Consider the following 13,982-nt stretch of genomic DNA (forward strand, 5'->3'; position numbering starts at 1 on the left):
CTCTAGGAAGAGTCTTGGTGGTTCCAAAAAAATGTCAATTTAAGAATGATGGAGGCCACTGTGTTCTTGGGGACCTTCAATGCTGCAGAAATGTGGAAAAAGTCAAAGGGTCTGAATACTTTCCGAAGGCACTGTATTTCCCTTAGATCAGAGGAGCAGCTAGAGGGCAGAGTTCATAAGGCCTGCTGAAGTCTGAACCAGTCGCCAGGTTGGCAGGTTACAGAGCACCTCACGTGGGAACTACCTCATCCATCTCAGAGGATTTAAACCTGAGGATGTCAACCTGAGACTAGGTGCACTCTTAATCATCTTAAGAGCAAAGCTGGGAGCAGCCTGAGTCAGATAAGGAAGAGTGAAGCAGAAGTATATTAGTTAAAGCTCTGTGATTCTGTCGTCCTGTTACTGGCTTTAAGATCGAAGAAAGATAAACACAGTAGAAATGTACTTGGTTGGGAGTCATAAATGGCAAGGTGCACTTCAATAACAGCTCAATGCAGTAATTTCGCACTTCAAATGGAAAACATAATTTCACAATTAAGTTTAAAATGCTTTTGAAAGTCTTTTCATTGGTTCTGAATCAGGCCTATTCAACACTAAGGACATATCAATTGCGTTAAGCATTTTCTAAGCAGTTTCCCCTTAAAGTCTGAAGTGTTCTGCCAGTGGCTCCAGCTGCTGTGGAAGTGCATGTGGGGAGATAAGGAGACATCATGTTCTCCGGTCATTCTCAGATCCTCTCTGTATGTGTCAGGGAATGGAATACAGACTCCTTGGCTGCTTTGATGTGTCTGAGAAAAGATCACTCAGTGTTATGTTAGCTTCCGAGTGGTGCAGCGGTCTAAGGCATTGCATATGAGTGCTACAGGGGTCACTAAAGACCCTGGTTCGATCCTGGCCTGTATCATAACCGGCCGTGATCAGGAGTCCCATAGGACGGCGCACAATTGGCCCAGCGTTGCCTGGGGTAGGCCGTCATTGTAAAAATAAGAATTTGTTCTGTACTGACTTGCCTGGATAAATAAAACAAATCTGTTGTTCTTTCCTCTTTCTTTCTATCTCTCTCTCTCTTTCTCTCCTGCAGATTGTGGTGTGGTCACAAGAAGGACAGAGTAAAACCGAGTAGAGTGTTGTACAATGTGCTAGGAGTGAAGGAAAGAAGACAAGCTCTGTTGTTTTTCTGATATTCTCGAGGTGTCAGAGAGACCAAACAGGACGCAGAGATGGGCCGGAAGAAGATACAGATCACGAGGATCATGGATGAGAGGAACAGGCAGGTCAGTGTCATCCCCCCATCCTCCCTACCCTCCACTCAACAGAAGCCTCTCTCTCTCTTGCCACACACAGGCTAATGGCAGTAGGCTACTGTTGCCCTGTATGGAGTTGAAAACAGGAGCTAAGTTCTCACCACTTAACCACCTGTTTTGAATTCTTGACAAGGACTTAGAGTGCCTACTGACAACACAGGACCAGGCATGTGCACAGATAGGGTTATACCTGTGCAGAACACATGCCCCTTTGCCCTCCCACTCACCAAGTGCCTTTTTGGGTGGGGGTATACCATTTTTTTGTAAACAGTTTTTGTTGTTGTTGTTCTGAACCCACTGCCCGCAAGTCGTTGTGACATTGTCAAGTTCGCCACGAAATGCATCAGTGATTCGTATTTTCCAGAAACTTTTTGAAACGGCACAGGAATGCACGTCTGTGTGTACGTGTACGGTGCGCACGTATGTCTACACTTTGTGTAGCCGTTAGCGATGAAGCAAATTATAACAATCTTCTGGTAGAGATGGAAAGGCTTTCCCAAAAACCTTTTCATTCAAATGTTAACTACAATGTAGCCTATGCCTACCTGACAGAATGATATTATGATAATTTAAATTAATCCAGTGGCCATTTGTTTTGCAAACTCTGCAATCACGAGTCTACAGAAACACCACTAACCAAACAACGGTCTCTTCCTGGTTCGCATTAAAGGGTGACTACACACAAAACTTTAAATGTTTCATTTTTCCCCAACCTCAAAAGTGGTTTCCTGTTGTGATGTAAACATTGTTGTGGATTTAGAACATTCAATTTGGTTTTTGTGAACGGAACTGGGAAAAATGGAAAACGGAATTTATGAAAAAAACTATACGGAATCAGGCAAAATTAGGACAGGTGAAAGGGATGGATCTACTTGGGTAGGGGCTCTATGATTGGCTGAGGGGGACACAGGAAGAGGAAGTGTTTGGGGCTGGTGATGTCACAATCTTCTCATCCAATGGCAAGGAAGGATGGGCTCTGAGGTTGACTTTTTTTGGGGGGAGGGGGGAGAGACGGGTAACTATCTCACCAATGTCTATCCATTAATTTCTCTGTCTCATGCTCTATTGCTCTGGCTCTCCCTATTCCCCGAGTTTACTTCTCTCTTCTGGGGGTCGTAGAGAAAAATGGAGAACACCATCTTGTAGGTCAGACCATACTGACGCTACATACATTTCCATGAAAAAATACATTTTCAGGATGTCTCATGGTGTTAAAAAACACAGCTCTAGCTTTGCCACCTTTCACCGTAGATGCGTAAGTGCGACACTGGTGAATGTAAAAAAACATATATCTCTAGCTTAAACTGACATATTTCTGTGGGGATTTTTTTGTTATGTAACTTAGATTGATGCACCAGTGCGTCAATCAACTCTAGGGGGTAAAAATGACGGATTTTTTAATTATGCTAATTTGATTTCCGCGGTGGCACGGACATCGACCTTAAAGGGTTAACATGATTTTTTTAATGACTACCTATCTCTGTACCCAGCACATACAATTATCTGTAATGTCCCGCAGTCGAGCAGTGAATTTCAAACACAGATTCAACCACAAATGCCAGGGAGATTGGAATATGTCTCTTTTCTTGGCCTCCAACTGCTCTTAAACGCTAGTAAAACTAAATGCATGCTCTTCAACCGATTGCTGCCCGCACCCGCCTGCCTAGCATCACTACTCTGGATGGTTCTGACTTAGAATATGTGGACAACTATAAATACGTAGGTGTCTGGCTAGACTGTAAACTCTCCTTCCAGACTCATATTAAGCATCTACAATCCAATCCAAAATTACATCTAGAATTGGCTTCCTATTTCGCAACAAAGCCTCCTTTCACTCATGCTGCCAAACATACCCTCGTAAAACTGACTATCCTGACGATCCTTGACTTCGGCGATGTCATTTACAAAATAGCCTCCAACACTCTACTCAGCAAATTGGATGCCGTCTATCACAGTGCATCAGTTTTGTCACCAAAGCCCCATATACTACCCACCATTGCGACCTGTATGCTCTCGTTGGCTGGTCCTTGCTACATATTTGTCGCCAAACCCACTGGCTCCAGGTCATCTACAAGTCTCTGCTAGGTAAAGCCCCACCTTATCTCAGCTCACTGGTCACCATAGCAACACCCACCCGTAGCACGCGCTCCAGCAGGTATATTTTACTGGTCATCCCCAAAGTCAACACCTCCTTTGGCTGCCTTTTCTTCCAGTTCCTTGCTGCCAATGACTGGAACGAATTGCAAAATTAAGTTGGAGACGTATATCTCCCTCACTAACTTCAAGCATCGGTTGTCAGAGCAGCTTACAGATCGCTGCAGCTGTACACAGCCCATCTGTAAATTGCCCATTAAACCAACTACCTACCTCATCCCCATATTTGTTTTTGTTTTTTTCTGCTCTTTTGCATAACAGTATCTCTACTTGCACATCCTCATCTGCACATCTATCGCTCCAGTGTTAATTGCTTAAAATTGTAACTACCTCGCCGCTATGGCCTATTTATTGCCTTACCTCCTTACATAATTTTCACACACTGTATACAGATTTTATACTGTGTTATTGACTGTACTTTTGTTTATCCCATGTGTAACTCTGTGTTGTTGTTTTTGTCACATTGCTTTGCTTTATCTTGGCCAGGTCGCAGTTGTAAATGATAACTTGTTCTCAACTGGTCTACCTGGTTAAATAAAGGTGAAATAAAAATATATAAAAAAGAAGGGCACCTATAGGTAGATGGGTGAAAAAACAAAAACATTGACATTGAATATCCCTTTGAGCATGGTGAAGTTATTAGTTACACTTGGATGATGTATCAATACATCCAGTCACTACAAAGATACAGGCTTCCTTCCTAACTCAGTTGCCGGAATGGAAGGAAACCGCTCATGGATTTCACCATCAGGCCAATGGCGACTTTAAAAGAGTTGCAGAGTTTATAGCTGTGATTGGAGAAAACTGAGGATGGATCAACAAATTGTAGTTACTCCACAATACTAACCTAATTGACAGAGAAAAAAGAAGGAAGCCTGTACAAGGCAATGAAGTAATACTGAAATGTGTCAAAGCAAGTAACAAAGTGTTACGTTTGGGGAAAAAACAATACAACACATTACTGACTACTGTTCTCCATATTTTCAAGCATGGTGGTGGCCACATTATGTTATGGGTATGCTTGTAATCATTAAGGACTGGGGAGTTTTTCAGGATAAAAAATAAACGGAAGGGAGCTAAGCACAGGCAAAATGCTAGAGGAAAACCTGTTTTAGTCTGCATTCCACCAGACACTGGGAGATTAATTCACCTATCAGCAGGACAATAACCTAAAATACAATGCCAAATCTACACTGGAGTTGCTTTCCAAGAAGACAATAAATGTTCCTGGGTGGCAGAGTACAGTTTTGACTTAAATCTACTTGAAAATCTATGGAAAGACCTGAAAATGGTTGTCTAGCAATAATGCTTGTCTAGCAATAATCAACAACCAATTTGAACATTTTGAAAAGAATAATGGCAAACGTTATGGAATCCAAGATCATAGAGACTTACCCAGAAAGGCTCACAGCTGTAATCACTGCCAAAGGTGCTTCTACACAGTATTGACACAGGTGTGTGAATACTCAGGAGAATGGCAAAATGACATCAATCTGTAAGTCATTGAGAGAGGACATCAGTTTTCTATGTGAATCCATGATAACAATGACGGAGAAATCAGATTATCTCAAGGGACAATCAAGGCGGAACAACATTGTTGTGGACGGAACTGCAGAATCTCCACATGAGACCTGGATGGAGTCTGAGGACAAAGTGAGGGAAATGATCTTGGAAAAACTGAACTTGGACCACATGAAGGTTGAGGTGGAGTGCGCCCACATGACTGGAAAACTCACCACCGGCCCAGGTGACAGGACCAGGCCGATAGTGGTCAGATTCCTGAGGTTCAAGGACAAGGGAGCTCTTTCTGGAAAGTGCCAAGAACTTGAGAGGAACGTATATTTCCTCAATCAGGACTGTCCTTAAGCTGTGTGCCAGAAGAGGAAATAACTTATCCCAGCCATGAAAGCTGCCAGAGCACATGGGGACATTGCTTACATCCGCTATGACAGGCTCATTGTCCACCCTCTCTTCAAAAAGTCTGGAAGGAATGAGAAAGCCAAGCCTATGGGTTTGTAGCTTCAACCCTGCAGCGCACACACATACTTACACACACCAACTGATTAATGGACTGCTGAATGTATATATTTTTCTCTTGCTTTGTTTGCTCTTTTCCATTTTATGTCTATCTTTGATAAGCTACCCAGGAAATTCATGAAATCAATAACTTGCTAACATCCGATAACATTCATATATTAGCAATTTCTGAGACTCACTTAGATACACTGCTCAAAAAAATAAAGGGAACACTTAAACAACACAATGTAACTCCAAGTCAATCACACTTCTGTGAAATCAAACTGTCCACTTAGGAAGCAACACTGAATACATTTCACATGCTGTTGTGCAAATGGAATAGACAACAGGTAGAGATTATAGGCAATTAGCAAGACACCCCCAATAAAGGAGTGGTTCTGCAGGTGGGGACCACAGACCACTTCTCAGTTCCTATGCTTCCTGGCTGATGTTTTGGTCACTTTTGAATGCTGGCGGTGCTTTCACTCTAGTGGTAGCATGAGACCGAGTCTACAACCCACACAAGTGGCTCAGGTAGTGCAGCTCATCCAGGATGGCACATCAATGCGAGCTGTGGCAAGAAGGTTTGCTGTGTCTGTCAGCGTAGTGTCCAGAGCTTGGAGGCGCTACCAGGAGACAGGCCAGTACATCAGGAGACGTGGAGGAGGCCGTAGGAGGGCAACAACGCAGCAGCAGGACCGCTACCTCCGCCTTTGTGCAAGGAGGAGCAGGAGGAGCACTGCCAGAGACCTGCAAAATGACCTCCAGGAGGCCACAAATTTGCATGTGTCTGCTCAAATGGTCAGAAACAGATTCCATGAGGGTGGTATGAGGGCCCGACGTCCACAGGTGGGGGTTGTGCTTACAGCCCAACACCGTGCAGGACGTTTGGCATTTGCCAGAGAACACCAAGATTGGCAAATTCGCCACTGGCGCCCTGTGCCCTTCACAGATGAAAGCAGGTTCACACTGAGCACATGTGACAGACGTGACAGAGTCTGGAGATGCCATGGAGAACGTTCTGCTGCCTGCAACATCCTCCAGCATGACCGGTTAGGCGGTGGTTCAGTCATGGTGTGGGGTGGCATTTCTTTGGGGGTCCGCACAGCCCTCCATGTGCTCACCAGAGGTAGCCTGACTGCCATTAGGTACCGAGATGAGATTCTCAGACCCCTTGTGAGACGATATGCTGGTGCTGTTGGCCCTGGGTTCCTCCTAATGCAAGACAATGCTAGACCTCATGTGGCTGGAGTGTGTCAGCAGTTCCTGCAAGAGGAAGGCATTGATGCTTTGGACTGGCCCGCCCGTTCCCCAGACCTGAATCCAATTGAGCACATCTGGGACATCATGTCTCGCTCCATCCACCAACGCCATGTTGCACCACAGACTGTCCAGGAGTTGGCGGATGCTTTAGTCCAGGTCTGGGAGGAGATCCCTCAGGAGACCATCCGCCACCTCATCAGGAGCATGCCCAGGCGTTGTAGGGAGGTCATACAGGCACGTGGAGGCCGCACACACTACTGAGCCTCATTTTGACTTGTTTTAAGGACATTACATCAAAGTTGGATCAGCCTGTAGTGTGGTTTTCCACTTTAATTTTGAGTGTGATTCCAAATCCAGACATCCATGGGTTGATACATTTGATTTCCATTGCTAATTTTTGTGTGATTTTGTTGTCAGCACATTCAACTATGTAAAGAAAAAGGTATTTAATACGAATATTTAATTCATTCAGATCTAGGATGTGTTATTTTAGTGACCCCTTTATTTTTTTGAGCAGTGTATTTCATTTGATGATACAGCAGTAGCAATACAAGGATATAACTATAGAAGACAGGAATGCTTATGGGGAGGTGTTGATATATATATATATTCAGAGCCATATCCCTGTAATGCTTAGAGAAGATCATGTCAAGTGTAATTGAAGTGTTGTGGTTTCAGGTTCACCTGGCACATCCAAAGCCTTTTCTTTTGGTGTGTTGCTATAGGCCACCAAGTGCTAACAGTCAGTGTCTAAATAATATGTGTGAAATGCTTGATAGCGTATGTAAAGTAAACAGAGAGGTGTACTTTCTTGGGGACCTGAATATTGACTGGTTTTCATCAAACTGTCCACTGTAACCAGTGCCTGTAATCTGGTTCAGGTTATTGATCACAGTCAAATAGTTTCTTGATCATTGCTAGACAACCATTTTCAGGTCTTGACAAACATTTTCAAGAAGATTTAAGTCAAAACTGTAACTCGGCCAATCAGGAACATTTACTGTCCTCTTGGCAAGCAACTCCAGTGTAGATTTAACCTTGTGTTTTAAGATATTGTCCTGATGAAAGGTGAATTAATCTCCCAGTGTCTAGTAGAAAGCTGATGGAACCAGGTTTTCCTCTAAGATTTTACCTGTGCTTAGCTCCCTTCCGTTTATTTTTTATCCTGAAAAACTGCCCAGTCAACGATTACAAGCATACCCATAACATGATGCAGCCACCACTATGCTTGAAAATATGGAGAGTGGTACTCAGTAATGTGTTGTTTTGGATTTGCCACAAACATAACCATTTCTATTCAGGACAAAAAGTTAATTGCTTTGCCACATTTGTTGCAGTATTTCTTTAGTGCCTTGTTGCAAACAGGATGCATGTTTTGGAATATTTTTATTCTGTACATGCTTCCTTCTTTTCACTCAGTCAATTAGGTTAGTATTGTAGAGTAACTACAATGTTGTTGATCCATCCTCAGTTTTCTCCTATCACAACCAATGAAATCTCGAACTGCTATGAGGGAGGAAGAATATATTTTTTTATGAGCATGGCCTTATTTCTATTACAGGATGTTGGATGACTGACATTCATATTCCATTCACCCAGTTCAATGTAGTATCGATAGGTTTAGGCTACTACATTATACTAAAATTTTCCCCATACCCATCTTGAGGTTGCTACAACCAAGCCTATGAATGAAAGTTTACGCGGTAGGTGCACACAGGTCGAGTGAAAAATATGAGCTGACAGACTGACACATTCAATACTGCCTTGCACTCTCTTGCCTGCATCTAGCTTATCTAGGGTGTAATCATTAGTTCAACAGTTGCAAACGAGAGTTTCTATTGGACAAATTCAGGTATTTTTATCCCCATTTCGTTTTCTTCCGTTTAATAAAAGTTTTTCAACAGAATCGTTGGAAGGAATACACCCCTGATCGCGCCTAAATACAGTTCACTTTCATAGCTGCCACATTGTATTCCTTCTAGCCTCTATGCACTCTCCTCCTCTCACCTTTTACATTTGTTTGTGGACTTCAATGCACAAGACATCAGCTCTATGTGACCAGAAGAAAAAAAACCATGTCATAACCCCCTCACACAGCCTACATCGTTGTCCCAATATTAGCTAAAGTAACGTCCTAGTCAACATAGCTAATAGAACTAATGAGTTAGTAAAACCTACTACAATCAAGCAGTTTACCAGTTATACCGGCAGGCCCCTGTGGCAATACATTAATAAAACCAAAAGCTTACCTTGACTTGGATCAGTTCCAATGTTGTGTTGGATAGTTATAGCCAGCTAACTAACATAGCATCCCTCTGTTGAGTAGGCTAAACAAGCCATCTGCATTTGCTAGCTAAGTAAGTGAAACTGAAAGTGAAAAAAATTACGATCTCTCTCTCTTGCTTCACCTTAATTTTTGAAGAAATGAATTTGTTGAACTGTTCAACTATTGTCTTTCTCGCTCCATGAGTCAACTTCTCACCACCTTTTATGCACTGCAGTGCTAGCTAGCTGTAGCTTATGCTTTCAGTACCTTTCTTTTGGGGTGTTGCTACAGGCCACCAAGTGCGAACAGTCCCTATCTAAATAACGTGTGAAATGCTTGATAGTGTATGTAATGGAAACAGAGAGAGAAAATTGATAATTAGAAGATTGTGGGAGCTGTACTGTTAGATTTCAGTGCAGTCTCTAATATTATTGACCATAACCTGTTGTTGGAAAAACGTATGTGTTATGGCTTTTCAACCTCTGCCATATCGTGGATTCAGAGCTATCTATCTAATCGAACTCAAATGGTTTTCTTTAATGGAAGCTTCTCTAATGTCAAACATGTGAAGTGTGGTGTACTGCAGGGCAGCTCTCTAGGTCCTCTACTCTTTTCTATTTTTATCAATGACCTACCACTGGCATTAAACAAAGCATGTGAGTCCATGTATGCTGATGATTCAGCCGTATACGCATCAGCAGCCACAGCTAATGAAGTCACTGAAACCCTTAATAACCCTTAATAAAGAGTTGCAGTCTGTTTTGGAATGGGTGGGCAGTAATAAACAGGTCCTGAAACTCTAAAAGGGGTCTTTTCACAGTACCCAAATCCAGAACAAATTCAAGAAAGCATACAGCATTATAAAGAACCATTATTGCATGGAACTCCGTTTCATCTCATATTGCTCAAATAAACAGCAAACCTGGTTTAAAAAAATAGATAAAGCAACACTTCACGGCACAACGCCTCTCCCCTATTTGACCTAGATAGTTTGTGTGTATGCATTGATATATAGGCTAGGTGTGCCTTTAAAAAAATGTATGTAGTTCTGTCCTTGAGCTGTTCTTGTCTATTCATTTTCTGTATTATGTTTCGTATTTTGTGTGGACCCCAGGAAGAGTAGCTGCTGCTTTTGCAACAGCTAATGGAGATCCTAATAAAATACCAAATACATCAATCATCAACGTCAATGATCAGCTGATTGCCCACCCTTATTTCCCAATGTCAATCATGTCTTAGGAGGCACTGTAAATAATAGCTTGCTTACAATTTGTGTTTTGTTGCAGAAATAAATAAGCTTATGCTCAAAAATGTAAAAATGTTCACTAAAGAGGCAATTGGTATGTTATGAATTCCTAGATATTGATTATGAAAGGGGGATGTGCGCCCTTTTTTCATTTTGAGCACCTGCCCCCTGAAAGGTCTGTGCACGGCCCTGCACAGGACTGTTTGTTTTGAGGTAGCAATGTTCTCTGGTATTCAAGTGTGCTTCAAGTATTTTCAATCCAATAGATGTAATTTATTGTTTGTAATACATTACCATTCTCCAGGACTGTAAGATAAAGTGCATCTATCCAATGTAGGGGTTAGCTGTAAAATGATATGCCTTCAATGTTGAGAAAAGATGGGATCAGCTGGCTTTAAATATGTTTATATTCCATATAAAGATAGATTTTCTAGGTATAAACTGGTGTTATGAAACAAAGTAATGTAATCATGTAATTTAAACTAAATGTATAATTTAAGCCTCATCTCAACAGCATTTATTATCAGAAAATATTAGATGCAGAAATAATGCAAAACATATCTAATCCATTATATTGACTGTCAATTGAAATACTGTTCACGCCATTCAGAAGAGAGGCCATTTCTATATAGGGTAGTGTTAGGATAGGTTACCTGTTTTATGGAACTGCAGCTCGGCTGCTGTCACTGACAATATGAATCTGAACAGAAAGAACTTATGTCCCCAAAGTCCCAGTCCCATCAACAGGCACCATGGCATTTTTTGTCAGTGCAGTCGTATTTACAGACACGATTCCCCCGCCACCCTGCAATTTCAGCCAGAGAAGTTGATGAGGGCTGCCTCAAGCAGTATAGCAGGCTGCAGCAGGGGCTGCTTGGCGTGGGAGTGAACCCAGAGCACTGAGCAGTGAGTGAGCAGGGCGAAGTGGGGTGACTGCGGCCTCTCCACACTGGAGGACTTGTCCCTTGGCCTGGCAGGGCCCCTCGCTGGGCTCCGCGCGGCTCCATGCGGTTGCAGCTACTTGGTAGTAATTAGGAGCAGCCACTTCACCACAGCACCCTGTCATTAGCAGGGTGGGTCAGTCAGCCGGACACACAGCACCCTTCTGTCCCTCGACTCTAACTCCCATGGCTCTGGTACTGGCCAGCCACAGAGTAGAGAGGCCTGCCCTGGAATTCAGTCTGTCTACCTGCTCACGCTAAATATAAACCCATAAACAGCACAACACTTCCCAGTCCTGTCTGCTCAACCACTGTCTCAGAGGCCTACTTTATAGCCGTGGAGAAGAGGGATCCCTAGAGTTTGCACTTTTGATAAAGTATGGAGAAGTGGACATATATATATATATATCCTTTTTTGGGGGTAAGATGTATATATATATTATTTAACAATACAAAACATACATTTTCAAATGACAGCATACTGTCGCACATCAATGACATCAGACCTACCTGCTCACACCCTCTCTCCAGCGCCCGCATCACTCTCTGCCACATGGCCTCAAACTGCACCATTTTGTTTCTCTCCGTTGCCCACGTACTTTCAACATTTAGATAATATAGCATTTGACCTTTCCATTATGTTAACAAGGGACGATTGGTTGATTTCCAGTTTTTAAGTATACGTTTTTACAAGATGATTGACAAGTAAAGTACCGTCCAACCCATTGAGTATCTCACTGCACCCTCATATGCCATGTCTTGAAATACGCAGACAGACGGATTAAAAGTACCCTACTGTTCAAAGGTTTGGGGTCACTTAGAAGTGTCCTTGTTTTTTAACGAAAGCAAAAAAATGTGTTCATTAAAATGACATCAAATTGATCAGAAATACAGTGTAGACATTGTTAATGTTGTAAATGGCTATTGTAGCTGGAAATGGCTGATTTTTAATGGAATGTCTACATAGGCGTACAGGGGCCCGTTATCAGTAACCACCACTCCTGTGTTCCAATGGCACGTTGTCTAGAAGGCCAGCATCCTGGAGTCGCCTCTTCACTCTTGATGTTGAGAATGGTGTTTTTCGGGTACTATTTAATGAAGCTGCTAGTTGAGGACTTTTCTCAAACTAGATACTCTGATAGACAATTAGAGAATTGACAATGAATTGACAATTGACAAACTAGACAATTGACAATGTCTACACCGTATTTCTGATCAATTCAATGTTATTTTAATGGTAAAAAAATTAGCTTTTCTTTCAAAAACAAGGACATTTCTAAGTGTACATTTGCATTGTAACACTTCTGACAGCCAACTTTATTGCATTCCCAGAAGGCATGGATTATAGAGTCATTGTTAGTTTTGCACTTAAGACATGACTCTGCCGTTGTGCTATAGAATTTGTGAATTTTGTCTTTTACATAATACATTTTGTACATTAGTTTATACTGGATTAATTGTACATTTTTGTTAACTGTATTCCAACATTCACTCCGTCTTGTGCCAACATCAGTTGTTTTAAAGTCTTGGTTCCAATAGTTTATTTACTATTAGTTTCTAAGAGATTGTAAGTTGGATAGGCTCTCTGCAAGGTTTTGCATATCTTACCTATCATATGAACATCCTTTTCTGACTCAAATAAGATTCCCTCAAAATTGCTCTGATGTCCAAACGATTTCAAATTTAAATGTTGTGAAATGAAACTTTTATGTTACATCTATTTTAAAATATCTACATTGGTCAGTCAAAACTGCTTTTTAATTATGTCATCGAAATAAATGTATTTCCTATTACCAAGTCATTTACGCTTTCTCTGTTTTTAGTTTTCCATTTGGACCAATTTATCGGGGAATTCTGAAATGCTATCTAAGGATTGTTCCATAGGGTTGTGTTTTTAGAATTTGATATTGGTTCTTGTAGAATACGCTTAATTTTCTTCCAAATATACTTTTTCATACTATGACCGAGTATAGTTTTTAAAAGAATGTCTTCGGTGGTGTAATTGGTATTACTGAGAATAAATATAAAAATAGGATGTTTCCTATTCGCACCATCTCAAAATATCATTTGCACTCTCTAGCAGGTGGAACAACTTTCATGCAATGTGCACAGAAAGTTAATTGGGGTTTTGCTCACCCTCCTGAGGGTGATAACATGAGACCTCGTGACCCTGCCCCTCAGCTGCTCTGCTCCTGCTCCCCCATGTCTCTGACAGTTACTGTGTGGGTTGCAGCTCAGCCAAGTGAGATACCAAAATCTACACAATGGGCCAATTATCAGCATAACACCTGTTTCTGGGTGGGATCTAAATAGCAGTCCAGGGGTGAGCAGACTCATGCCAGAGCATTAGTATCTGCACCATCTGCACTGACCTGTGACATCAGCAAAAAAGGAAAAGGAAGGAAGCAAGAACGTAGATTCAGGTTGTTTCTGATTGCTGAATTGACAAGCTGGAAACCCTCTGAAAACTTGCGGCTTGTAGGGTAAAGTGTAGAAGGGAAATACACTTACAGTACTGTATTGTTTTACAGAAAAGTCCAGGCGTGGAGACACACACTGCTTAGTCATTTATGTGTGTGTTGTCTTTCCATATGATTTTCAAATGTCACACTTCATCTCCCATAATGGTTATCAGTAGTGCCCAGGCGCTGCCATTACTGTGGTTTCGCTGGCTCAGCAACAGAGACTCTTCTATGAGAATAGGGCACACTGTGAATACACTGGGAGTGCTGCTAAAATGAAGCTTCACCATGGTAATGTGATGTGTGTGTTTCTTCTCTCCATGGACCTTG

General features: G+C 41.9%; 1 protein-coding gene across 6 annotated transcripts in view; it reads left to right on the plus strand.

The window, feature by feature from the left end:
* Nucleotides 1-13,982, plus strand: part of LOC139401554 (myocyte-specific enhancer factor 2A-like) — a 121,547-nt gene that overhangs the window by 32,853 nt on the left and 74,712 nt on the right. For all 6 annotated transcript variants that reach the window (XM_071145739.1, XM_071145984.1, XM_071145725.1 and 3 more), the window contains exon 3: nucleotides 1,082-1,274. In XM_071145739.1, coding sequence (XP_071001840.1) covers nucleotides 1,221-1,274 — 54 coding nt within the window. In that variant the 5' untranslated portion in view covers nucleotides 1,082-1,220. The remainder of the gene's footprint in view (nucleotides 1-1,081; nucleotides 1,275-13,982) is intronic.

The sequence above is a fragment of the Oncorhynchus clarkii genome, chromosome 1 (assembly GCF_045791955.1).
Source record: "Oncorhynchus clarkii lewisi isolate Uvic-CL-2024 chromosome 1, UVic_Ocla_1.0, whole genome shotgun sequence".
In the NCBI taxonomy this organism is placed as follows: Eukaryota; Metazoa; Chordata; class Actinopteri; order Salmoniformes; family Salmonidae; genus Oncorhynchus; species Oncorhynchus clarkii.